We start from the raw sequence: 27,837 nt of genomic DNA, 5'->3' as shown, positions 1-27,837 counted from the left end.
TTACACATTAATTTGTTCACTAATATTTTTTTACAGAAATAATTATTATTGCTCCTCGATTTCCAAATACTCTTATTTCATTATCATACCTCTCATTTCTCTCGTATCCTCTTCATATCTCTCATATCGTTTTCACCAATCGAAAACTGCGAGCAAAAAGATCGAAATAATAATAACATTTAATTTATCAAGAAAAGGAAGAAAGAGAAAAAAATCGACAACGCACGACAATCCAAAATCTTTTTCTTCTTCCCTTCCAGAAGAACACGAAGAACACTGATAAAAACTCATCGATTTAAAAGCAGAAAACGTTCGAACCACCGGAGGAGGACAAAAGGAGGCAGCAATGTCATATACGAAGGAAATAAAGAAGGGGGAAGAGAGAGAGGGCGCATTGGGAACAATAAGCGACAATAAGGCGAAAAAATAAGCAGCGACATACGAGTGAAGAGAAAAAAAATAAGGATAAAAAGAACTAACATCCCGAGAAAGATAGATCCCGATGAAGTAAGGGAACGGCGTAACCAGAAGGAAGAAGAGAGAAGGGGAAGAAGCGGAGGCAGCCGGCGAAAGATGGAAGAAGGAGAAACTGTGGAAATGAGAGAATGGAGAGAATGGAGCGTGGGGGAAGAAGAGAAGTCGACTACTTCCCTTACGCAAGACGACTCGATGCGCCACGTTCGTTCACTGCGTTGGCCGCGTTCAACGGTGCGTGCACATGAGAGACACGAGAGATGCTATCGGCCACCAAGACGGCTCTGGACTTCTCCAGACCACCCACCGGCAAAATAATAAACACGGAATGCGGCATACACGTCCGTCTATCCATCCGTCCCTCCATTCGTTTGTTTCTATTTTGCAGATACCATCGAAAATAAGGTCTCCCGTCGATACCGCAGCTGGCCATCACCGATACTACTATATCCTTATCCCCTATTGTTGCCTCGTGATGGAATAATCTGGTAAATTCGAGGTGAACCACTACCGTCGTACAGGCTCGTTCGATGCTTGATCTCTTTACCTGTAATAAGGGGTTGATGAATATTGTTGGATGGAAAATGGAGACGTGACAGTGATCCCAACATCTTAATCTTAAGACTCGAGCGATCGATGGCTGAGTTAAATATTGTTGTCGATTGGTGTAAAGCTGGATTATTCGAGGTATCGATAGATCTCGAATCGAATTTAAAAATATTGTATGTTTTACTCGATCCTCTTAATTCCTTCTTTCTTTTTTTTTTTTTTAATGATATGTGGTTCAAAATTGCAATTATCGGATTAAAACAGAGTCGTTTACCGTTGAAAGTTTTCTCGATACGTAATACATGTATCCATATCGAGAATGGGAAATATAATTCGTAATGGTATTTCAGGAGAAAGTATCAATAATTGTCGAGAATAAAATTGTTCAGAATAGGTTATAAATGTTGAGAATAGAGGTGTAAAAGTAACGCATGTTATTAATATTACTTTTGTGTAATTGAATTGCACATTTTCTTTTCTTTCTCGATTATCGCCTTTATTATGTTTGTTCAAATGCGAATTAAAGTTATAAACGTCAGTTGAGAATTTATAGCCCGTAATGCACCCATTAAACGAAATGATAAATGTAAATAAAACGTTATCGATTTTTCACCGAAACTTTCCAACAACACATTTACATCTCATTTTTCAAAGCATCCATCGACATTAAATCTCTCACCTCTGTAATATAATTATATTCACGTGAAAATCGTACAAATCTGATATTCGAATTTCTATCTTCTTGATCACATTTCGATTTTCCATCTTGCGGTATTGTACAACGTCGTTAATTTCTATCCAGTGATGACTAATGCCAAGGATGAGCAGAGGATCGTCCTTTGCCGCTGTAACAAGAGGAATCGTTACTCTTCATCGTGGACGCAGACCTGTTCCTTTCCACGTGGAAAGGAGACAGTGAGAGGAGGATCGTAACCCTTGGCTATCTGCATCTACGACCGCTACCGGTGCTTCTCGTCGATAGATTATCCACGATACGGCCGCGTAGTTGGATGCACGGCGCCGAAACACCGCGGGGACATCGACTTCCGGTGTTGGCCGAACGACCCTCCAAGAAATTCCGTTCCGGACGGTGAATTGTCATTATCTTCGTTGACTCGGCGGATTCTTTGTCCCTCTTCCTCGTTTCCTTTCTTGCTACGTGCCTGTTAGAGATACGATCTACGTGGCGACCGTTCGATACCGTGAATGGTAATTATCGGTTGATTACACGGAGCGTTAATTAAATGGTCGCGGTGAAAATTGGAGCCGAAAATGTTTCAGCAACGTTTCCACGCTAGGATTAACTTCTTGAACGTCTCTTTTATTAAAGAGATAATTCTTTTTTCTTTTTTTCGAGCGAACGTGTAGAACGTGAATGCTCATTTCTTTCTCGTGCGTTTCAACAAGAGTTTCTTTGTTCGAGAGGAGAAACAAGTGACAAGTTTGTTTTTATATGATTGAAAATCTTCCGAAGATAATAATCCTAAAAAATAATAATGGAAAATTAGTTATATAATATAATAAGCAATTCTTTTGAAGAGTAAGGAAATAAAGGATACTTAAAATTGGATGGAATCTATTATTTTTTTTTTAAATTAATGTGAATACGTAATTGCGTATAAGAACGATCAACGATTTATAATATTTGATAATTTTAGGCTTTTTAGTGTTCATTTCATATATAACTAACATTTGTAACGGAAATAATGTTAGTTTTTATTTCTAAGCCATGTAAAGAAGCGTTTAATTACCTTCCATATCGTAAAACATTTATAGAAAAATCCTTTAATAAAAACTGAATATTTCTGCAATGGCGTGGAACATAAAATCAAATATATCGAATTGACGTAACTCCGTTTCTTTTTTACAATTGAATATTACACCATAAAAATCAAACATTATTACTTCTATTTCTTCTTCGATTCCGCTTCCGCGATCGGTATTTATTACATTGTGGTCTTACGCATGTAATATAAATTTTACTTCACCGATATATCGCATTCCACCTTTTATCGTGGAAATAAATATATTTGTATTATTTTATACGAAAAATTTGCGATCAATTACTTATAAATTAACAGCGTAGATTCTCTAGAAATTTGATAAAGCTAAAGAGAGAATTTTTTTAACGATACTAAGCGAATTGAAAATTGAAAATTTCTAGGAACGATAAATTCTTGAACGAACAAATTATGAAGTTTTTCGTTGATTCTTGGTTTCTTCGAATTACACCATAGAACAAATACATGATAACAAAAAAAAAAAAAACAAGAAAGTTTAAAATATTCACCTAACACGTACCATTTACTTCGAGCATTAAACGTTTCACAAATTGGCCTACAGCCACCGCATATGGAATCGAATCGATTCATGGACCAAATAAGGAGGGAGAAAGAAGCACGATATAAAATGAAGATGAAGAGAAAAATAGAGCGAGGGAAGGGGTGTACAATGTAAAGGTGAATAGGAGCGAGAGAGCAAGGGGGAAAAAAAGGATATCCGACTTACTAATTGCGACGACGTCGGTGGTCCGTAGACACACCTCGGGCCATGACGAAAAGCGATATGGTCAGGGCCAGGAACCGACCAAGGGCACGTCGCGATACATCTCCGTGGTTAACCCGAATAATACGGATCGAAGTCGTAAATCCAACTACGGACGATTTGTTGCGTTTCGTTCAAGGCAGTCTGCATAGAGAGTTGCGCTTGTTCGCCGAACACCAAGTTAATACGATTCGGTAGCAAGGACACGAAACTTTGTACCGTTATTCATGCTTTTGCACGAGTCCCTCATGACAATGGATCGCATCGCGCGTACAAATAAAGTAGCATTAAAGGCGTTATTTATGGCGCATGAAACGTGCATAAAGGTGGCTTGCAATGGGATAATAAAGTAGAGATCTTTGATTTTTCTTCTTTCTTTTTCGGAATCACAATGCATCGAAGTACACGCATGTGCATTGTACAAAGAGACAGATGGTAACGTTGGTTTTTCGTAATTCACTTACGACACTAAGTACATATTATTAATTTATTATCGAGCGCATATATTTTATAAAAAAATTCTCAACGTCATAATTGAGCACGTTTTAATAATAAAATCACTCTTGAGAAATAATAAGAGTTAATGATTTTTACATTGAAATAATTCCATCACGAAGTCCAAGAACTTTCCTCACCTTCCTGTAAGTACACTTCACTGCTCCTTCAGAGGTGCAAACCTTGTATTCACAAGATACTTATCGTAGCATGGAAACTCTTATCGGATTGAATCTTGAAGTCTACTTTGACGAGGGTATAGCAGATAATCCAAACTTCACGGCTATTTCGTTCCATCTTGTACAATCATAAAATTTTCTATATTCCTTTTTCTTTCTTTTCGTGAAGTTGCTCGGGTACTTAATCTATTTATACAAATAATTCATGTTATTACCTCACAATTTACTTTGAATTACCAAAGTAGCCAAAGTGATCCCCATAACCATTTTAACTCGTATCAAATTGAGAATCCGAGGAACAATTCTCCGAAGAGAGTTTCCAGAAATTCTACCAAGGAAATTCTTTTCGCGCTAAACTCGAAATCGTTCACGCAGCGGGGCAACCATTCTTCGCCGATTTCCAGAATATCCGGAAAGAAAGATGTTTCTCGGTCATCGTACGAAACGTTGGTAGCCCAAGAAAGTTAAAGGGCGTTTCTAATTTCACCTAAGAGAATTATCACCAACTGGAAACCTGGCGACCTGGATGGTCTCCATTCAAGTAGAGGACTTCTCGACAATGGGTCATTGTGACGGTGGCGCGCCGCCATCGCGCTCCTATGCAAATGAGAAAAGAATTAAATGTGTATATATATATATATATACATCTATAGGACGATAACTTTGTTTGAATTAGCATTACCTGCTTTTATAAGTGTTGGGCCGTGTCGAAGATACGACTGTTGCACGCTTATGTATGGGTTCACGTGCTCGTCGCGGGTGAGCTCGATGGTGGTCCCGAGACGTGATACCCGCGAGAAGTTTTGCGAATCGTTCCTTCGTTATTCTTATTCGATTCGGCGATATCGCGCTTCTAGCAATTGTTTTGTAACGATATTGAGACGTGCATCGCATGTTGTGATTAGATAAATCGGCACCGAACGTTCGTGGGAAGAAATTCCTCGAATTTCTTGGTGTTTCCTTAAAACAGCAAGAATATTATCGGACATTTTAGCATTAAAATGATAGATACTCGTGCTTCGTACGATTTCTTCTCTTTTTGCGTTATCTAACTTCAATCATTTCAACGTCGGAATATCGAGTTTGTCTACTAGAATAAAGTCTTACTTGATATTCTAGTTACGTCTAAAGACAAAGAACGTTCTACTTGACAATTCCAACCGTGTACCTACTACCTACAAATCATACATTTCGGATTAATTCCAGCGTGTGTCGCGTCACGTGAAATTGACACAAACTTCCTAGACACACGATATTACACGATCCACCCATCGTCGCCGAGCAAATCCTGAAAAAAGAAGAGTGTATCCTTTATGATCCACAAAGCGTAGATTTGAGCGCTAATAAAAATAACGGTACCCCCGTTTTCCGCGAAGGAAGACGCACCCCCATAAAATAAACCTCGCGACTTCGAGAACCAGATCCCGAGAACAAGTCCCGGTTCATCCATTCGAGCAACATTTATCGAACAAAATGTCGGTTCCACGAAGTGTTTCCTTCGTGATATTTTTTGAGAGGCAGAAAAAGGGAGAGAAGGGGAGTCGTTCCAACCCTCGTCCACACGCAACGCGGTCGAAATCCAGAAAGTCAGTAAATTTTCGCGCGCACTACCTGTTCAACCAGCGTGTATCCGCTTGTATACTCTGTTTGCGTAGGACGGGGACCACCCAGGTCGTCTGACGCCTCTGCCGTATCCTCAACGTGGAATTGACTTAGCGGAATCCGGGGCGAGAGGGGGAGGGACGAGGGACAACGAAAAGGAGAGGCGGAGAGGAGGAGGAGAGGGATAGAAAAGGGAGAGGGGGGGGCCGGTTTGTACGTAAGCAACGAAGCCTTTAACCCGACCTGGTCCAGCACGTTATTTTTCATCTCATTGTCCGTCGACAGGATCGTCGACTCCCCACGTTGGCCATTCGAGAGCCGATGTGGGGCGCCGGTTTCCTAACTTCGATTCGATACATTTTGCTCGATTCTTGAAAAGGGCGCTCTCTCTGGCCTCGATTCACGAACGAGGATCTCTCTGATCGATCTAACGAGAATGCCTCACTTCGAGAGCGAACGAGTTCGTAAACACTAACCTCTCTCTCCCTCTCTCTCTCTTTACAGATTCGCATCCTCGTTAAAAAACGGTTACATCGTCGTCAGGAGTACTCAGAGAGTATCGAGAGGGAAGGTCGGGAGGAGGAAAGGAAGCGAGAAGGGGTCTGGCCGCAGTTTGAAAGAGGCAGGGAACGATAAGACACGGGACGGTAATTTCTCCTGTCCGCCGGGGTGTGGAAGTTGGCACACGTGGAATAAGTTGGAGGAGAAAGCAAAGTTATCTGGCCCCGTGAATAAATACTGGAACGTTGTCGTTGTAAAGTCGACACGGAACATACTTGTTACGTTCCTGGCCCCGGCTCAGCCACCGGCTGCAGCCTCTCCGCTTCGGTGCTAAGTAAAATGATATATCGCGGTTAAACGCGGCCCGCGGCCGCGTGTGCGTGCCTGTATCACCGCCGATATACGTGCACACGTTACACGTGGCCGTGCTTAATATCGAGACGGTGTTGGTGAGTGGGCCACCCACGGTGGCCCCGCTGGACCACCCAATGAGCCGCGCTATTATAAGGGGCCGTCTCTACTTCGCACTTTACCTCGATCCGATACTTGGTTGCTCCCCTTTAACCCCTTCACCGGGACTGACACATTGCTCGAGAGCCGAATCGGACAACTTTTTCTTCTTTCTTTCTTCCCTTTCTTCGAACGGTGTCGTTATCCATTAATTTAAACTCGAGGCCTCTCTTTCGCGAGAGATTAGAAGGATACGGCTCGTGCGTGTGCTTGTTTCGTGCGATTTCGAAGGGGAATAATAACAGGGGAGGGGGGAAAGGTGCGGGGAACGTTGACGATCGATCGGGTACAAGGAGTAATTATCGAACGGTCATTAATAAATGTTGCGTTACGATCGTTTATTCGCCACGATCGTCGACACTTTCTTTCCTTCGAAGGCTGGCACGTGCAACGTATATGGCCTTGCGACTTGCCGCCGGATTATACGGGGTGTTCGAAAGTCGTGCTCCTAATATCTCAAGTCCGAGATCAAGTTACGTATGCCGATCGGATATGTTAAAATTATCTTCTTCCGATCTGATCTAATCCGGGTAAGTGCTAGCTTTCGAGAACTCTGAATTGGAGGAAAGGAAAAATGGTTTAAAGTTTCCTTATCTCCCTCACCGACTTCTTTCGATCCGCGTCTCTCTCCGTTCTGATATTTTTATTTATAACAGCGAATTAAATACAATTATTCCTTATATTCCGTACCAACGGATGATAATTTTAATTAAACGCGTGATTAAAGTGAGCGGATAATCGGAAAAAGTGGCCGGTAATTGCGAAATAATGTAACACTGTATTCTTGCCGGTTGGAAACAGGACTTAACAAGAAACTTGCACAAGCCAGCTCACAGTGATACACCGTGTACATGAACGGCGACACGCCGGGGTGATACGTGTGCGTGTGCAAATCGTGCGTGCCAACTTCCGCGGTGTATAACAGCCTGGGTGGTCCACGATCGGGGAATACGGGGATTAGATAGCTCGATAAGACGTACACGCATTTGTACGCACACCCCGTCGCGGTTACGTTAGCCTGCGCTTGAAATCGTTAGGTTCGGGCTGATGGAAATACAGTACTAACGATGAATTGTGAGCCTCGCTCGGCGGAGGGAACGGCCAGAAATTATATAATTGAAATTTTATCTCGCGGCCGGATCCGAGTGTTCGGAACCGCTGTGTAAACGCCGCGACGCTTCTGTCGTATTTCTTCGTGGCGTAATTCCTTCCAGCGGGCGATTAATCATTCTGAAAATTTTATAGCGCGTGTTTTCGATCCGGGAAGACGATGCCTGGGATTAAATTAACGCTAGAGATGTCGCGTGTGCCGGGCAATCTGCGCTTCGAATAATTTCGAACAATTATTTCTGACAACGGAAAATATTTTTCTTAATCGACGAAACGATTAAACGGATAAATCCAAATGTAAATTCGAAATTTATATTTGTAAGTTTTTCTTACTACGATCGTAGTAGTAAAAAAAAATCCATCCTCTGGACCGATTTCACGGGAAATTATCTCGCGCTTGAAATGAAACTGAAACGTTCCAAGCAAGACTCCCTTGCACGCTGCAACGTATTCACAATTTTGCAATTATGTCATCGCAAATGACCAGGTTATGTACCTTATACCTTATACATTTTACGTCCCTCATACATTTTCAACAAACGCTCTCCCCTCACCTCGTAAATCAATTTTATCGCGCGGGGGGAGGGGTTGACGCGGCGCGCAGCATCGACGCATGCCTTGCTTAGATACGAGCGTATTAGGCAAATTTTGCCGCGAACACGCTCGTCGACTGCAAATTTCTCGCTGCGGGCATCGGCCGTGCCACCACTTCCGCCGTCGGCCGGCCGGGTGGTCCGCGTTTTAACGCGCGCGACACATCCTTGCGTACGTCCTTTTCGCAAATTTTCGAGCCGCGGTTACGAGCCGGTGAAAATGTATAACCCTTGATAACACACGTCCCGAATCCTGGAATGGAACGGCCACCCAATTCCCCCCCTTTTTCTTTATTTTTACATCTCCCTCGCGGAACGTCCAATCGGCGTAGAAACGATCGAATTAGGCAAATTCGAAACAACGAACTCGGCAAAGGACACGTTCTCGCGGGTGCGATTAATCTTCTTAGTGCCGTATCGTGTTGGATAGATAAGCTCTTTTTCTCGTACAGCTTGGGTTACATAGCTATAAATTCAACGCATCTCGGGCAACGTGCAGTTATTCAACGTGCTTATTGCAGTATATAGAGCAAGATAAAACTAAGATTTAAATTTAAATCGTATCAAAGGTCAAGGTGTTTAGATAAATTCGTTCAAAATCGATATCTTACACGTTGAACCAGCCATTCAAACGAGCTCCCTTTCCCTCTCTCTCGCAAAAACGAAGAACGAAAGCGATAGCCTCGGGCTATTTTACGAGACAGGGCGTTCAGGTCGAAGAAAAATCTGCGTTGCTCGCATGCACGACAAAGAAGAGACAAACACGCGAGCCCTCCCCCTCCCCGTTAACGTCACAATCCCATTATCGTAGATAAGAGTCCGTCGGAAAGCAGGAATTAATTTCAATCACCCCTCTGCTCCACATGAAAGAATAAACGAGAAGAAGAAGTTCCTCCCCGTATCAATTTCATCCTCCTCTCTCTCCCCCCATCTTCATCTTTCAGCCATTTTTCCCCTTCCATTCCACGTTCCTCTCCTTTTCTGCATTGTAATTTCGAATGTACGTCATGTCGTTGAGTATCTCCACTAAATGCTCCAATTATTAATTTACCTCGCTCGCTGTAGACGAGTGCAAAGACGTGTTATTCCGCTTGCCGCGCGTAATCACGGCGATCTTGCCTATCTTCTTCCCTACCTTCGCTCGTTTTCGACGGTATTAAGCGGGCCCACGTGGTTGCCCTCGGGCCGAACGCAAGAAGAGATCGGTTTTTCTCGGCACCGGATGTCGTGCGGAAAATGAAGTTTCCATTTCTTCGTTTCTTTTTAAATAACGCGCGTTCGATGAAAGAGAAGAACGACGACGCTGGAAGATGATGATTTTACTTTGACGATTAGCTTCAGCGTCTGAGTGAGTGATAAATTTATAATAATAAACGTTCTAATTAATTTCTATATACACATATATATATATATGGATGATGGATATTATCGTTTCATAAATATCAATTTATCAATAAAACGAGACGTAAGAATGGTATAATAAATGGATCAAAATTGCTGTAAACTTGTGTATTTGTGTCAGGAATAACATCCATTAAAATTTATCTTCGGTGAAATGAGGCGTCGTTTTAAGTTTTTTTTCTATCCAAGAAAATAGCCCAGAAAATATTTCTTTTCCAACCGTTTTCCATTAATAACACGCCAATGCGCGTCCCCATTTATCTTCCCATCTAATTACATATTTCCCGATATATTTGAACATTGCTTTATCCCTCCCTCTCTCCCCTCTCCCTCTTCGAATTATTAGAAACGCATCAATTCACAAACACGTCCACTTTCCACTACCTTATAATCAAACATACATCTCTCTCTCTCTCTCGTCTTTCTATCATACTCCTCAATCATTTAACATGCACTTACAAGAGCGAATGAACGCAGAATTTATTGCAGATCCGAATGATACCCCGTTCCGTGTTCCAGTGGAGCCAGACAGCCGGTCGAGCTCATTAAAGATTATTAAATGATTTTCCGGGCCAATTTCATTCAATTACACGTGCGTCGTGGTGCACGATAATTAACCCATTCCATTTCTAGAACCTGTGCATCTCGACTTTTCGCAAATTGTCGTAAATCACATACTTCCTTTCGATCCTGTTCCCCTCGACTCGAAAAACGCGCACGAGAAGGGAAGAAAGAGAGAGAGAGAGAGGACGGGATTCGTCCATCTCGTCGAGGTGTTTTTTTTTTACTCTCGTGGCGAGTAAACATTTCTGGAGGATCGTCTCATGGGGGATCAACCGTAAACCCCCCCTTATAAAATCCCAGGAGAATTTTATGAAAGCGTTTCTGGTTAGATCGTGTCCTGTCCCATTTCTTGAATTATCCGATCATTGGCCATTCAAACTCGATCGTACTTCCTGTTGCTTTCGAAGACCGATATTTGAAGGGTTGAGTCGATGAAAGATGTGTCTCCATAAAGAAATGCAAAAGAATGTCGAATTAATTTTAAAAAAATAAAAATTCGAAAAGATGTATGAGGATAAATTTTTAATCTACTTTCTCGCGTGAAATAAATCAAGCAAATTAATCGATTGATATATTATTCCGAGCAATGATTGGGTTAGGATAATGTGGTTCGTGCCGCGCTGATTTTACTGTGACTGATTTTGTTACCGATGATTTAGAGTTACGAGCTCGATGGATGGAGGGAATCACGCAATTAGCAATTAAGACGAGTTCTGTCTCCTGCTTGGCACGGATAAAAAAGAATGCGCAGTGGAAAAAGATAAATGGTGCAGCGGGATTTATTCTTCCTCTAATAATGCACTTCCTTTTTGCAAGCGCGTAACGATGCATCAGCGCTTAATGTACAGTAATATATGTAACAACACTATCCTACTCTTACTCTATTAATTATCTTATCCATTATCCTTATTCCTTATCTTCTTATCAACGCTCTGGTATTTGTCTAAATGACTTTTTTTATTTACGAAGGTGAAAAAATCCTGAATTTCGTCATTTAAAATCGTTAAAATACATAAATAAAAACTATTTACCAATTTATGGTTTCTCGTAAACTCAAAATTATCTTACTTATTCACAGACATTCAATCTCCCTCTTCATTTGTAAATTCACACAACTTCAATTTTACTACAAAAGAAGTTTTTATAGGGAAGTTTCAATGGAAGAATTCATAAATATATATATAGTTCAAAAACTTGAATCGCTGAGAGATTCGTTCGTCCAGATTTCCGAGAAACGAATATCGTCGAACGTCGAAGGTTGACCAGGCGCGATACATCTTGCGGATGCCCTTTAGATTAGCCCGCTTCATCGCAAATTTGTCAGCCGGTCGATCATTAAACGAATTCCCTCGCTCGTCCCATTAGCGAACTCGAAGAAAGAGGCGGGGGGAGAGAGAGGCAGAGCAAGAACTGATGAGAAAGAAGAGGAATCGGGGGCACTGTCGGTGGATCATTCGTCCCTGGGGTATCCGCCGCTCGGTAGTGGCTCACGCACCGTGAGTGGAGAGCGAGCAACACACAACCTTTCTTGGTTGCACCCTGAAATAAGGTAGCCCCGACGACGAACGAAGGAGGCGACGTGGGTGGCCCCGGAGAGATTTGCCTTCCGCTAAATATCGCCTTTGCGCCCTCGACGTGGGTGGCCCTCTCTCTCTCCCCCTCCCTCTCAGGCCTTTCGCCTGCGAGGGGAATCCTCGTCCTCCTCGTTGCCGCTGCTCTGCCCTCCTTCGCCCAGGAGCAACCGTTGTTGTCTCCTGTCCTCCCTCCCTCCCCTCCCGCCCCGCCCCCACCTTCACTTGCCTCCGTATTTCTCTATGTGTACGGGTATGATATTCGATCGCGGCCGAGGATTCCACTCTCGGGAAACGGGAAACGGTTCGAAGGGAAAGGAGATCGGCTCGGACGCGATGAATGGGTGTTATTATAGGTAAAGGTAATGAAAGATATTGTTACGCTGTAATAAATAGTAAGCGGAATATCCGAGGGAGGGGCTGAACGGAGTCAGGGAGCGAGAAAGGGGGAGAGAAATAATGATCGGTGTTTCGAGGCTGATTCCTCGGTTTATCGAAGGCGACCCGTTTGAGGGTAGATTTAGTGCTTCACGGGGGAATTAAGATCGATTAAAATAGGAGGAAGGGGACGTTTTAGGGATTCTTTTTTTTAATAGTTTGATATAATTTTAAATGATAATCGTTCCCGTGATTTTCATTATTGAGAACAAATCAATCGTAATTCTATACCGATGAATCCGACACATTGTGAAAAATAACAATTCCATCGAAAATTCACACGGATCCAAAGTCCAAAAGGGGTCGGATGCTCGAGTGAATAGTTTGCAGAATCAATTAGCACCCTCGAAAAGAGGCACGCGGAGGAATGCGTCAAAGGATTGCTACTTCCGAGCTCGATCTCGCGCAACTCTCCACGGACTCTCGAGATCGAGATTCCTTCGAGAGATCATAATAAGAAGATGGACGGGAAGAACGGGCAGAAAAAGACACGGATTCGTATAAATAACATCCCCAGCGAGATTCGTAGGAAGGGGGCATTTTTACGCGCCTCCTCGACAACGAGAACAACAAAGAGAAGAAGTGGAAACAAAACCAGGGGGAGGGAGAGAAGGAGGAGGAGAACCGGCAAAGTCGAAACTCGTGTAACTCGGAGAGGAACAAAGTTGCATAGGTCGAAAAACAAGAAAAAAAGATACGACACGGCCAACAATAATATCCAGTATTTTATTCGCTCTTCCCCCTTTCTTTCACCCCTCTTACTTTTCACCTTTCCTTCTTGGACACGCGTGCACGAAACTGGAAAAAAAAAAAAGAAAAAGATCGGGCGATAGGTCGTGGTAGCGAAAGGGAGGAAAGAGAGCAACGAGAGAGTCGAGGAGGAGGAATCGAAGTGAGAGTGGGCCTTCTCGGGGAACCAGCCAGAGAGGGCTGAAAACCAGCCAGAGAGAAAGGAGAGAAAGGAGAGGGAGTGGAAGGATCGAAGGGGGAGAGGGATACGAAGGAGTGATAGAGAGGGGAGGTCAGAGAGGCGACACAACGCGTGTGGTCCACCCCGTGCTGGACGACGAGCAGGTCGAGACCAGGACGACGACAGCATCTTATCCAAGACCTCCGGATCGATCGATCAATGGCGAGATCGATGCCTTCTCGGAGCAGACCGATCGAGTACGTGGCATGCTCGGGCGCACAAGTATTTTTCACCCTGCAGGCGGCGATCACGTGCATCTGAACCGCTTCAAGAACTGGTATATCGTAGGCGATATCCTTTATTTTCCTTTTTTCTCTCTCTCTTTTCTTTTTCGCAGGAATTTTGGATGGGGCGCGATCGATGTTAATTTTTCCTTTTTAGATCTAATTATTTCAATTGTTTACGCAATCATTTACAAAGATCTGTTTCTACGTTCTTCGTTATCTGTTACTTTCATCTCGATTCAAAGGATGATTCATAAGACCGAAAAGAGTCGTTTGGATTTAATAGCCAAGCTATTTGAAACGGCTGCAATTCAATATCTTGACTTGGAATCAGTCAAATATATCTTCTCGAAATCAAGCTTTTTAAAGTAACTTGACTCGAAGCAATAAAATTTATCGTTGTACATTAAAAATGATATATTATTGTACTCACGCGTTTCGATAACCTTTATTTTTACTCCGTGATATATCCATATTTTCCATAAAAAAAATCTTTCCATCATCCCAAACCAATCTTTCTTATCTTTTAATTCATTTTCACCTCTCAGTACGTAATTAAAACGTATCAATTCAAAGAAAAGTTCCAAGAGCTTCGACTTGAAACCTTCGACAGAACACTATCAAATCAAAACTGATGACAGATTCGTACCGATAAAGTTTCAACTTATTTAAATAGAAGCGATTCGAATCGAAGCTAATTGAACGAGGGTACAAAAAACTCAAGTCTGATAAACGCGTTAAGAGAAATAATTCCAACCTGCCCTGGATAAATAACCTGAACGTTTCTCAATCTCCTCCAAGATCGTCTCATCCTGCCCGCCTCCAATTAGCAAACGAATCGAATAAGGGAAATGAACGAGGATCGATAATCGCGGTTGAAAACGCGTAACAGCGGATGCTGTACGGCTCATAATACCGAGACAGAGCCGGCCACCTAATGCTAATGCAACTACCATTAGCAAGTAGTGAATCGAATGTAAAGTCGGACGTAAGGTGGGACCACACAGGTCGACGTTGGAGGGTTATACGGGGCCAGCAGATGCAGTGCCCCATAAACAGCGGGGCGGGACCACCCAACGCGTCTGTTCCTTCGTTTCGTTCCTTCGTCTGTTTCCTTAATAACCACGATACCCTTTTGCCTGTTCCACCGCGAGAAACCCGTGCATACGCGCGACAGTTCGCGAGACCGAACGCGTAAAACTGGACCTGCACGTGTCATTGCATAGAGATATGTAACGATTCATAATTTTGTAAACATCGAATGCACATCGAAATAAAGATTGATCGAGAGAAGAAGCGTGTCTCTGTGCAAGAAATAAATAAGGAATATTTCCTATTCAGAGTAGAAAAGGGTTCAAGAAGTTTAAATTAATTCTTCAAAATTCGAGCAAGTTTTTGACTTTGCGAATTGTAAGAGAAAAGGAACTTTATGACTTTTTAATTAGATTGGAATTTGAATAATGATTATGGGGGAAAAAGGATCGATTAGATTAATTTTCCATTGATTAATCTCGATCGTGGTTTGATCAAATGCGCGAAAAGAAAATGGTATGTCCGAGGCTGGGATAGTAAAGCTTGTACTGGTTTATGGAGTTCGCGTGTTGCCGACCCGTTTTCGAATTCGACCCGGCCGGATTTCCTCGCGTCGCCTGTTTCGACAACGTTTGTCACGTTGCTGATCACCCCGGAATGGAATCTGTAATAGATAGCGAACGACCTGTGGCATTAAGTTCATACGATAGCTTTGGACATATTCGTGAATACACGATCTGATTTCACAACGATAAATGATATAAATAATAAAAGATCTCCGTGAAAATTTGTACCCTTTTGAAATTGAATTTTGGATAATTCGTATATCTCTTTTTTTACTCACAGAAGAACAATATTTAAATTCAATACGATGTTAACGAAGCTCTCGTTATAAAATTAATTTTAATTTTCGTATAGAAAAAATTTGTATAACAGAAACTCGAGTCTATTCCATTTCTCAAAATTTACAACGAAATAAACGAGGAAGCCGGATAAATTCGAACAAGCTATCACGATAAATTCAAAACTGAACACTCGGCTCCCCTGTTCGCGATAAGCAAATTTAATAAAATTACTGTTAATTCGACGAATATTTTTAAAAAGCCATTACAAAATTGATTTACCGTCGAGTTAAAATTCAAGCCTTAACGCAACAGATACACACAGATACACAAGCGTAAATGGTTGTAGAAGAGTGACGTGATATTTTACAATTCCCGGGTAGATAAACCGAATGATTTTGTATATCCGGTTGTACCGTGTCACGTGCATTAATTATGGACGACGATCAAAACCACGTGTGGGAAACTGGCTACCTGTCTTCAACCCGACACGTGTGCGCTTTCTCACAGGCCCGTCTTGGGTTATAATACCGCGTCAGATTGACTCTTGAGAGGAGATAATGACAGTCAAAAGCTACTTTAGCGGAGTAACGATGCTTGTTCATCGGCCTTTTGCCTATCGAATACGGTGACAGCGTCCAGTACGATTTATATCGGAAGACACGGGCAAAGAGTGGCGGAAAATAAGATTGGACGTACACATGTATACGCGAAATATAATATACGTGGAACGAGATAAGGGACGGAGGATAATTATCCAGATTAAGAAACACCTCGACGATTTTTATGAAATCGTTTTTTATCAAGATCAACATTTTTTCCCACATTCGAATGTTAATGCATTTTCGAAGAATCCGATTCAATAAAAGATCCCAAGATAAAAATTGATGCATCGGTTTAAGGTTTATTTATTAGGTCGGTTATTAAATAGGGCGGGACGTATCCAGCTCAAATTTTTAATCGTGTTTCTTTTTATCTTTGGAATCGAATCCCTTCACACCTATATACAATCGATTAAAGTTTAATCAAGATATATTTGTGTATGTGAATATTATAATTATACGTTGTTATTTTAATTCAGATCAATCAATACCAATTCAATAAAAGATTGTTTCATTCTTCCGCGATATATTAATATATTAATATTTTTCTCGACGAATGATACGAATTTATATTAAAGATATCCTCTTCTATATATCTTGGTTCAAATTTTTGTTAACATGTCATATCCCGAAATATTAATTGTTGTTCCAATTCTTCCGATGATATATGATTCTCTTCTCGAAACTCTGACGAAAATCATTTTTTTCTTTTTACGACCTTTAGACCGAAACTTTTCTATTTCTATTTCTCGACAACAGACATCTCTTTTTGACGAGTTTCTGCTTGTACAATCTTTCATACAACTCAATTTTCAATTTTTCGAAAGTAATTTATTTTCTTTAAATTTATTAAACATTTTCTATTTCAAACCTTTTCACTCTACTTACTTTCTATAATTATAATTATAAAACGATTTTTTTATCGAGATCGATCATCGACGCAAAAGTCAAATTCATCTACTCACTGTACAAAAGCAATTCCAATTATTAAATTCCGGATCATTAATCTTCGTCACCTCCCAAGTTTAAAAAGTTTAAAATCTACGAGAAGAAATATTCGGTTCACCATCGGCCTAATGGTGAACAGTTCGACTTCCCCCTTTTTTCTTCAACGAAATTCAACCCTCTCGTACTCACGGATTAGACACGTTCACGAAACATGATTTATATCGGCCTAATAGTTTCACGATGGTTCCCAAGCCAGCTTTCCAAAGGAGCCCATAATCCTTTTTATTACCTCAAAGACGTTTCACGGATGACGGGTCTATCTATGTGGAATTCAGGTATCATGCATCTAAAAAAGCTGGAGCCGGCAATAAAGTGTCCCGAAGAGTTCATAAAAGTCGCCGCTTTCACTGAAAACGCGCTCTCTTGTCTATTCGACAACAGCCACCGCGAGGCCATTAACTTTTACCTACACGCGATCCATCGACTGTGTGTCGTGAACGCAATTTCCAGTATGTACCCTCTCTCTCTTTTTTCTTCTTCCTTTTTTTTTTTTTTTTTTTAACTTCTTTGTTTCTAGTCACGCGTCCGTTACACACTTGTCCCTTTTTGTCTTCCTCTTCTCCGTTTTTTCCTTTTCCTTTTTTTTTCTTTCTTTCTTTCTTTTTCCCCTTTCTTTTCTTTTTCTTTTCTCTTATTATTATTCTCGTTTTCTTTTCCCTTTGTCCCGTTTGGAAATCTTGGACTTCTAAGAAAGCAGCAAAGGATTGTGAGTCCTAGGGATTTGACCACCCACGTGGTTACGGAGGCTTTACAGCCTCCTTGAATGTCCGGATACGGGATATTTTCGGTAACTTTAAACCACAAAATGTAGCACGAGATTATACTACAATGTTCTCCTTTTCTTTTCGCCTTTTCTTTTGGTTCGAAAGACGCGCGGCCAGTGATAGGGTAAACGGTAGCAGCAGGAAGCTGTTACGGATTACGTATTCGATACGGGAGAGAGAGAGAGAGAAGAGGGAGAAAGGAGAATTGGATAAGATAATTTTTCTTTCTTTTTTTCTCCTAATTAAAAGAATTACGTAAAATTTTAATAGCCTCCCTTTTGCGACGAGTTCTCGAGAAAATCGAACCTACAAAAAGTAAAATCTAGAAATGTGTCGTTGTCATAACATAGTAAAGTACGTTGTACATAATTTTATATAATATATAAATTTTTTCAAGTAAATAAGAACGCTATTTCTTTACGCTATTTGATATACGAAACAATGAAATTTATCTCAAATATTTCTTGATTTCTTTCATCTTTCAAAAAAAAAGTCTGAAAATAATCTTTCTCGCGAGAACGATTTTTAAAAATTTTCCATCCAGCGTAGAAATCGAGGATGGAAGTTACATAAAGGCTCAACTTCAACAAAGATAGATTTTTCTTCTTTTCACGGTCCAGTGATCGATAAAGTAACGAGACAGGAAAAATCACGTAGGCAATTGAATCGATCGTTTTCATTATCGTAACAGGCGTGCGATTGATCGCAAATTATAGCTTGGTCATGCTCTACCTATTATTAATCAATTTGAGTAATACAAAGCTGTGTACATAACTGTGTGATAAGGAACACAATGCAATTGCAATTTCTTGGATAAAATCTCTTGTCAAGGATCGCAATCAAGTTACAACTTGGTTGTTTCTTTCATGCCAAAAAGAAATGTTATTCGTCGTGTCAAAGATCATATGATGAATTTCAAGGAATGAAAAATTCATGCATTCGTTTCCTTCTTTCGAACTCATTTCTCCAACTCATTATTATTATTATAGTTGATTCCATTTTTAACTGGAATTGGATCCTGTCTTCCTATTCCAAGTTGATAAATTAGTTGGGGATTCATTAATCACTTTGTTTAATCGGTCTCGAATTAATTGCTGTTTCTGACTTGTAACACATTGTATTTGCTAATCGTATGCAAATTAGTGAATTCGAAATTTTGGATCGCGAGCGAACAGTTTTTCGCTTAACTGTGACTAATAAATCTGCGAAAGTCTCTCTAAAATTTGTTTTGAAAGACTTTTTAAAGTTACCTTAATTAGTGATTTCTTGAATAAAATAATATTTGTCAATAAAAGACTGTTTGTTCCTTTCATGCAATCTTTTCCTTGGAAAATCCTTTTAATGTTATCAATAATTTTTTACATATTTATCAATTCCTTATACAGTTATTCGAATTCGATATTGGAATATAGTTATATTACAAAATATATTAGTAAAATTATATCGAAGATTGTATTCAGCTAGCTATAAACTTTAAATTTAATCATTTTTGGAATGGACTTACTTAGATAAAATTGATTATTTCGTACGCAACAATCTAATTATTAGTAAAAATTAAGAGAAAATACCATTGAATTACGAGGTCAATTTAATCAGATTCTTCTTTAACTCGATTCTGAAGATAATGTTGCCTGTAGGCTCCTGTTGGATCATATTTTGCTTCGAGAACAACCCATATTTCTGGTTTATTATCGATCAAGAATTGCACAACTTTGTCGGCAATTTCTTTCTGTTTTTCACTGCAAGGTGAACACTCGTTCTCCAAAGCATCGGGCAAATTTTCTGTAATTTTAATCAGAATAATATACACGTTAATAAGATAATTCGATAAATAAACTTGTTTGATAAATTGATATTTTTTACTTTTTCCGTTCCACAATGGACACAAATCAGTGCAAAATGAGGAAAATTTTGTGGAAATGTGAAAACAATAAAAAAGAAAACAATATGAAAATCGATCGAACGTATCGTCGATCCCTTTTTCAAGTCGATCGCTTCCTTCCAATCAAAAATCTTCGTGGCAAAGAATGAAGGGAGCTATAAATTCTATCCACGAATAATTGTAACACGCGAGGATCATTTTTTCCGGCTAGGAAAGAACACCGATTTAATGTGGCGGCCTTGCTTCTCGGGAATAGTAACTACGCTCATAAAATTGCGGTCGACCGTGAAACGACGGCTGTTCTGAACATCAGTAGAATATGCATACGAGTATATCGTAATTGACTCGTTCAACATTACATCCGAGCGTAGGTAACGACTTTCGCGATGATGCTCTGAAACGACACTGCTGCGGTTTTTCTCTTTTCTCGATACGGCGAACCCCCATCTTTACTCCTTTTCTCCCTCTTTTGGTGTTTTGCGGTTTTAACAAAATTACGATCGTAATTAATATTATTATACACGGTTGTCAAAATATTCGAGGGGGAAAGAATAAAAGACGTATAACGAAATATCTGTTAGAGATGTTATTAGCGCCACACTTTGTTTTATATACTATTTTCATTTTTGTATCGCTTAATGTCTGTTAAAAAATAATAACGATATAATAATTTGGTTAAATTAACGATACGAGTTAAGTAAAATTTCTTGCTTACTCTTAAGTTCAGCAGCGTCGGGGGTGCACGGGCCTTGCTCCAGCAAACAGTTCACGTACCCGTTCAAAAGTCTCTCGGTGTTGAGGACAACATCGATGTCGACGTTGTCGTACTTCGTCGTGTATTTGTCTTCTGAGAATACTTCACCGAGCAGGAAGCAAACAGCCACGAGAGCCATCAGTATAGTCTTCATCTTGGGGAGAGAGATTCACCGTTGTTGACTTTTTCGATTACTGAACGTTGAGCTCGTTAGCGTGGAGATCTTATATATACGTATATTTCGTTGCACGGCTCGTTAGTTGCACGAATTACTTATCATACCATTCAAAGGAAATTGTATCTGCCGCGTAATTCGTTAGGAAAAATGCGCACGAAAGGATCATTTCCTCTTGAACGCCGAGTTTTGATGAATCAACCGATTCATTTACGTAAATATAGGATTTGACTTGAACTTGGAACGGATTATAATAATCCATTTATTATACTTTTGAATGTTTTATAAATTTTTGTAATGTCATAATATTAAAATAGTAATATCAGACGAAATAATAATGGTTGCATTAAATTATTAAAAATTATGAAACATAGAGAGAGTGATAGAATATGGATAGAAACGATGATTAAATTCAGTATCCTTCTTCCAAGGAGGAGATGCATTATTTTTATCGTACATATGTGAACAGAATTTAACCAATTTGTGAAATCTCGTGTCCTCGTGTATTCATCGTATAATCGCAATCTTTCCTTCAATTACGTGAAATGGATGTAAATCGTTCGTTATACTTGAGCTAACGTTATCTTGATGCAACGTTGATTTCATGGAAATTTAATAAAGAGGCGCATAACTGCCAGGAATCGACAAAGTCATTGTATTGTTAAACCAGAAATGATTCTACTTCGAGACATTTTGTATTCCATCCCAGGATGCAGCGTAAATTCAATATGGTAAAATGTACGTTTTAAATTCTCGTTTCTTTTTCATGGAATCTGAGATTTCTTGTTGCTACGATGTTGCGAGATTTATGAGTAGAATGACCAATAGTAGAGATGACCTTGCTATTTCCAATGATATGTAATTTATCTAAGAATAACCAGTGAATAGATTCTTGATTAGTATCGTTAGAGCCTTGAGAGAAAAAAATGTATTTTTAATATAATACGTATTGTTGATAATCGAGATTTATATAAATTTATCGATAAGATTTTCTTTGTATTCAAATTTATTTAAGTATAAATCGAATCGTAGCATCTTTTCATTTTTCATATTTCTCATTCTCAAGAATCATTTTTCTTTTCCATCTTCCAGAATTGTACTCAACTTAATGTATATCTGACGTTCAATTAAAAAAAATCACTGCATCGACGTATATACTCCATCTCCAACTTTCTTTGCTTTATCTCTATCATTTTTTTCAAGAAACTTAAATTAATATACTCAACAATACACATATACTATATCCTTGAAGATGTGAATAACTTCAAGTGTGAATAACAATTAATATCGTGTTATAAAACAACTAGTATCCACTTTTATGATCAATCAAACAAATCCATTATATGCAAATCTAGAAATCACTGCGTTGAGTGTCGTATTCTTCCGTCTCCGTGTCAGAGAAATCTGCGCAAGCGTAGCAAATCCTCCCTACGTCCCTCCAACATTCTTCGCAATACAAGAATGGACAACTCGGATTGGGGCATGGCCGATACCTCGGCCCTTTCCTGGGCTCCGGATCCTCGCAAATCAAACACCTCTCCCTTGCGCATTCGAAGTATCTCAACCATCCAAAACGTTTCGGCCACTTGAGCCTGAGCGCCAACCAGAAATCAATCTCGTACTCCAAACGGCGTGTTCTGGCCATGTTCCTCACCTTGGCCTTCATGAACTTGGCGTGCATAAGCCTTCGCCGTAGCGTCTCGTTGTACAGGTACAATACCCGCCTCTTCTCCCTTCTTCGATAAAAGAACGAGCAAATGCCGCGACGCATCCTCTGCGTGTAGATGGAACCGAAGATGAGAAGGAAGACCAAGAAGAAGGTGCCGTATATCTTGAATATCACGTAGCCTGGAAGCTTGGTGGGCTGTGGTAGGCAAGCCTTGTTCGTTACTACGGTTTTCACCCGTTTCTTCACGTTGAAACCGCGGACCGCGCTTCTGATCAACGACGCGATCACTCCAGTACCTCGGATCTCTAGGTTCAGATCGTGGTGGCCTCTCTGAAAGGAAAGAGGAAAAGGCACGTTAGAGAAATTACGTTATTTCTAATTCGCACAGGATAAACATTTGTTTCAAGATACACGAAAATGTTGGACCAAGTTTATTCATCGAGTTTCACGTTCGAAACTTTAATTTGATCTCTTCGATTAACTCACCAATAAAAGCATCTCCTCGTAATAAATCGGATTTATAATGGATCAAAGACTATTACTTCTTGAGATCATGGAAATATTCGGTGGATATTGTTTCTTATTTCAATTTCTGTATTTTACCTGGGTATATTCCATGTAAGCGTGCCTTCTGATTATATCCAACACTTCGTAGAACAGCCAATCGAGGATTACGAAAATGGTCACGATGATGAATTCAAGAAGAAGTTTAACCAGCTGACCTATCAAGTGAAATCCTTCGATTTTGGCCGGTATCGGATGGTAGGGATCGATGAACTTCCTCTTTTCGAGTTTCTTGAACGGCAGCAAGGTCAAACTGCCACGAACTTTCCTCCTCGCGTCTATTCTCCGGAAATAAGACGTCACGTAGACGTTGTCGAATTCGATATCTGATAAATATTTGTCATTGTAACTCAGAGCGTCGAGAATGATCTTCAGGAATATAAACGACAAGCATCTCTTTATGAGGGTCATCACGGATTTGAAAAGTTTCCTTCGTACGGAGAACTCGTGCACCACAGCTTTGGCAGCGTCCTCGGTATCTTGAAGATCCAAAATCACCGGTGGCACTTTCACTTTGTATTGAAGTTTCGCATCTTTCAGGCTCCTGCTGAATTCGTCTCGGGCACCTTTGAAGAATGATCGTCCCGTTGAACTTTAACATAGGAAATCGAGATTCACAAGCTGTGATTCAAGTGCGATTGACACGCGCAACGAGTAAAGGAAGAAAAGAAATCTTTCTTAACAAAAAAAAGAAAAAGAAAAAAATAAAAATTTTCTTCTTCATCATTCGTTGTTTGATCAAATTGGGCTCAATCTTTTATTTAATTCCGCGTGCATAATTTTTTGACAACTATTGATTAATTGTTGAATTTAGATCCGAGGTTCATATCCATTTATAATCACTGTCAGACACTGTCGTTATTCATTATGGTTTTTATAAATCTCTTTTAACGCCAATATCTAACAATCTATCTTAGAGACATGCTGAGAAATGATCGAAGAATTGGAATGTCTTAGAAAAGATGAAAAATTTTTGAAGAAAACAATGAATGAGATATCTTTTTCAAAAATGGACAGAACATTTTTAAAAGCCGGAAAGCAATTTATTTTGCACATTAGTTATTTTCGAATTTTGAACATATATTATTCGATGGAATTTTAATCCTATGAAAAAAAAGTTTCAAATTTTTCTTTAAATTTTGTTCATTTTCGAAATAATCTAATTATATTGAAACGTTAAAAAAAAATTAACGTATTAAAATTAATGTATTCAATTTTTCGATTAATTTTTATGAGATATAGTTAAAAGATTTAAATACGTACTTTTTAAAGCGACGTATCCCTCGCCGATACCACTATCGACTTTTCCCTCAGGATCACAGATACTAGAACCACCCAATGCTTGGACCAGATTACAAACGAAAGTCAGCTTCATTGGCCAACATATGAGCCAAGCAACAAATATAGACACTTTCTCGTAACATTTGTCATAAGCGGTGCCAAACATGTCCCTAAAAAATATAAATTTTATACAAATGTAAATTCTAATTAACTATATTTATAAATTTAGATATACAGTTGGAAATAATAGAAGAGAATTTTTCAAGTATAATAATCAAATATAACAATTATAGTAATTTTTAAACACACCTACATCTTTGTGCACCTCGGCTAAGTTGCTCCTCGCATCGAGCTTCAATTTTCTTCTTATACTTAGCTTCGTACACCTCACCTTCCGATTTGGCACTTTCAACTTTCTTCTCGTGCTTTTCCTCCATTTCTTTGCTTCTTTTTGTGTCACCTTGCAATTCGTCTAGGTAATCGTTCTCCTCTTTTAACCGTATCATTTCTTCTTCCCCTTCTATTTCTTCGACAACTGGACTCATCAAATCCCTGATCGAAGAGAGGGTGTCTTTTATCTCGTTTGCATCCGCTTTCATAGCATGGATTGCCTTTTAAACAAAGATAATAATAATTAATAAATTTCATTACAAAAATATATGATCTGATTAGACATTGTTAATATTAATAAAGTGTTATTTATCAAATATACTAATTATTATCAAATAAAGATATTATCAAATAAAGACATTCAATGTTATTCAAACTTTGTAATACGACATCTTGTATTATATTTTATCAATATATTTGTATTATAAAATTAATTAAATTAATTAACATTGTATATTGTAAAATATAATAATAAAAATGTTATTTTTAGTTATTAATTTGTTGTTGTTTACTATCTCTAATAATCATAAAAATTGTATATTATTTATATCGTTAAATCAGAGTATTTAGAATAATTATAAATGTGAGTAAACATGTTATATAAGTATACGTAATATACCTGTTGAAATGGTTTAAACATTAAATCGAATCTTGTCTTGGTAAGATTGTATGTCAGTTGTGACGTGCATCCAAATGTTCTTATTACTTCCTTAGTGTTAAACAATAAATTAAACAATGGTCCAGCAATTACGTATCCAAAAATCAATGCTCGTAATACACTTCGTCCAGCTCGGCCAAAAAATGTTGGAATCGTTAAAATGCAAATACACCTCACCTATTATAATAAAAAATAATACTTTTTATGTACATATATATATTTTAAATATATACTATTGCATTATATTTTCAACGAAATATTCTTATAAAATTTATAATTTGATCGAATAAAATCATTAAAAATGAATTGAAATAAATTTTTAATTTCTATTTCATTCGTTTATTATAAATTTCTTTTTATTTATCATGCATAAAATTATATGCAGAGAATAATATATAAAATAGTCGATGGAAAAATATTATATAAATATCAGTCATCGATCAAATATTAAAAATACATGTGATACATTTAATCGTAATCGACTCAACCGAATAATATGATTATTGCAAATTATATAACAACATTGCTAAATCTTTGTTATTGTATTTAACACATTTTAATGCGTGCTAATAATAAAATAAGCGAGCAAATCATTAGAATATCTTATAAAACACGTTATTGCAACACTTACAATATCAATTTCATAGAACTATATACATTAATCACAATTGCATAAGAAATAAATATTTTCGCGACAAAACTTTATCCATGATTAACATATAAAATTATAATATTACAGGGGTGAAATTTTGAAAATTTCTTTGAAATTTAATTATATTTTTAATATAATTTAATTTAATTTTCTAATTTGAATTTTTCTTTATAAAAATACAAAATGATACAAAGATACAAAAGTTTGTATCTTTTATGCAAAAAAAAAAAAGGAAAAAGAGAAAAATAATTATGAAAAATAATTGTGATTGTTAATTTCGAAAATGAAATTGAATTCACTATTTTAATTTTAATGTTATTTTGCTTTACATAAATTAATCATGTGTTTAACAAAAAAAATATTTATTAGGAAAACAAAAAAAATGTGTTATTTTTGCATTCAGAATTTTCTAATTAATTTAATTTAAAGTGTTTAAACGCATAATACACGAAACGATCTTTAATTACAAAAAATTTTTAATGCAAAATTAAATCGTTTATCTGATATTTTTAAAAATTTTTAGTTTGTTTCGAATCCTCTAAAGTTGTCTCAAGAATATTATAATACCTTGTATGCACTTTCTCCATTTATCTTTTCCGTTAATCTTTTTCCCCATATAAAGTATTTTTTTTGTCATCTAATAATAATAAGAAAAGAGTTAAGGCACGAAATAATTATTATATAAGTCATTTTTATAAGTATTTCACTTTAGTAAATAAATATAAATAAATTGTAATTAATAATTATCTAAATTGATATTTAAATTCAATAACAAAAATTAAAAATTTTATTTCCACATTAGAGCTTTCACGCGTTTGTAATGAAAATAAAAATAAAATTTAATTAATTCCTTATTAAAATTTCCCTCTTCTTAAATTAAATATTTTAATATCTTTTAGTTTTATGTTAGAACATTGATCAAATTATTTTTCATTGAATACTGAACATGTTAATAATCACCTGAATCGAAACAGCACATCCAATCGATAGCATCAAAATTAGAATACCACCGAGACACACGGTGGTATATGCGTCGAATTGTAAATCAACGATAATGAGTTCGTACAAAAGAACACCCATAAAAAAGCCAAGAAAGAAGCCGATTATGGCACGTGACGTCTTGTGTGTGCCTATCGGGTCGAAAGTAATGTCAAACAATGTTGGGAAATGCTCTTGGTAATACTTGAAAAAATCCTTCTTGAATTTCTCCACTCGGAGACCGATAATCGTTACATTCTCCATTCTTGGTATTTTTTTTTTTTTGTTTTTTTTATTTTGCGTGGAAAAGTTCAACTTCCAATATTCTGCGTAATCAATTTGTGCAACTTATGTGCGACACGACGTATGGTCGTCTTATTGGTTAGAGAAGAAATCCTTGACATATATTTTCAAGTCCTTACTTTACTTTCACCTTCTCCAAAGTTCTTGTTAATTATCAGAGTCAAATGTCTGTTTCTAAAGTCAAATGTCTTGTTTCGAGGATTTCAATAGGATTTTCGATATGTATTTTTGACAAATATCGAGGAGAAAAAATTCGTATTTCGTAACTTTTAGCGTGGTGTAGGAGGGAAGAAATTTTCTATTGGATAATCTTATTTCAGAAATAAATTGCTGTTTTTTCTTTTTTTTTTTTTGACAAACGAATTAACGATCCTCTATTATTCTTCTTCTATTTTCAATTTCCATTTTGATAAAAATTTTTGATTTCCAATAGCGGTTAATTATGGCAATTGAGAATTATGGAGATTAAATTTATCGCTGAATAATGAAATATTGAACTTTGCTTTGGCTACGGGAGAAAGTTTAAACTTTGAAAAGGAAATACACGATATTCGTGTA

General features: G+C 38.2%; 2 protein-coding genes and 1 long non-coding RNA gene across 3 annotated transcripts; all 3 read right to left on the bottom strand.

Annotated features, from left to right (window-relative positions):
• On the bottom strand, nucleotides 1–8,841 carry LOC133666178 (uncharacterized). Its single transcript, XR_009829928.1, has 3 exons — nucleotides 4,924–8,841; nucleotides 3,532–4,838; nucleotides 1–2,506 (listed from the first exon to the last, which is right to left on the bottom strand). It is a non-coding gene; the product is annotated as an uncharacterized LOC133666178 (long non-coding RNA).
• Nucleotides 8,842–19,272: 10,431 nt separating this feature from the next.
• On the bottom strand, nucleotides 19,273–22,285 carry LOC108001340 (ejaculatory bulb-specific protein 3). Its single transcript, XM_017062287.3, has 2 exons — nucleotides 20,571–22,285; nucleotides 19,273–19,755 (listed from the first exon to the last, which is right to left on the bottom strand). Exons 1-2 carry the CDS (start codon nucleotides 20,761–20,763, stop codon nucleotides 19,562–19,564), a joined length of 387 nt encoding a protein of 128 aa, XP_016917776.1. The 5' UTR covers nucleotides 20,764–22,285; the 3' UTR covers nucleotides 19,273–19,561.
• On the bottom strand, nucleotides 20,457–27,767 carry LOC108001337 (protein sneaky). The gene is made up of 6 exons (XM_017062283.3): nucleotides 26,959–27,767; nucleotides 25,308–25,523; nucleotides 24,608–24,909; nucleotides 24,281–24,468; nucleotides 23,057–23,583; nucleotides 20,457–22,783 (listed from the first exon to the last, which is right to left on the bottom strand). Exons 1-6 carry the CDS (start codon nucleotides 27,238–27,240, stop codon nucleotides 22,136–22,138), a joined length of 2,163 nt encoding a protein of 720 aa, XP_016917772.1. The 5' UTR covers nucleotides 27,241–27,767; the 3' UTR covers nucleotides 20,457–22,135.
• Nucleotides 27,768–27,837: the final 70 nt, after the last annotated feature.

Source organism: Apis cerana, linkage group LG5 (assembly GCF_029169275.1).
Source record: "Apis cerana isolate GH-2021 linkage group LG5, AcerK_1.0, whole genome shotgun sequence".
NCBI classification, from domain to species: domain Eukaryota; kingdom Metazoa; phylum Arthropoda; class Insecta; order Hymenoptera; family Apidae; genus Apis; species Apis cerana.
This window is presented reverse-complemented; position numbering and strand designations above follow the sequence as displayed.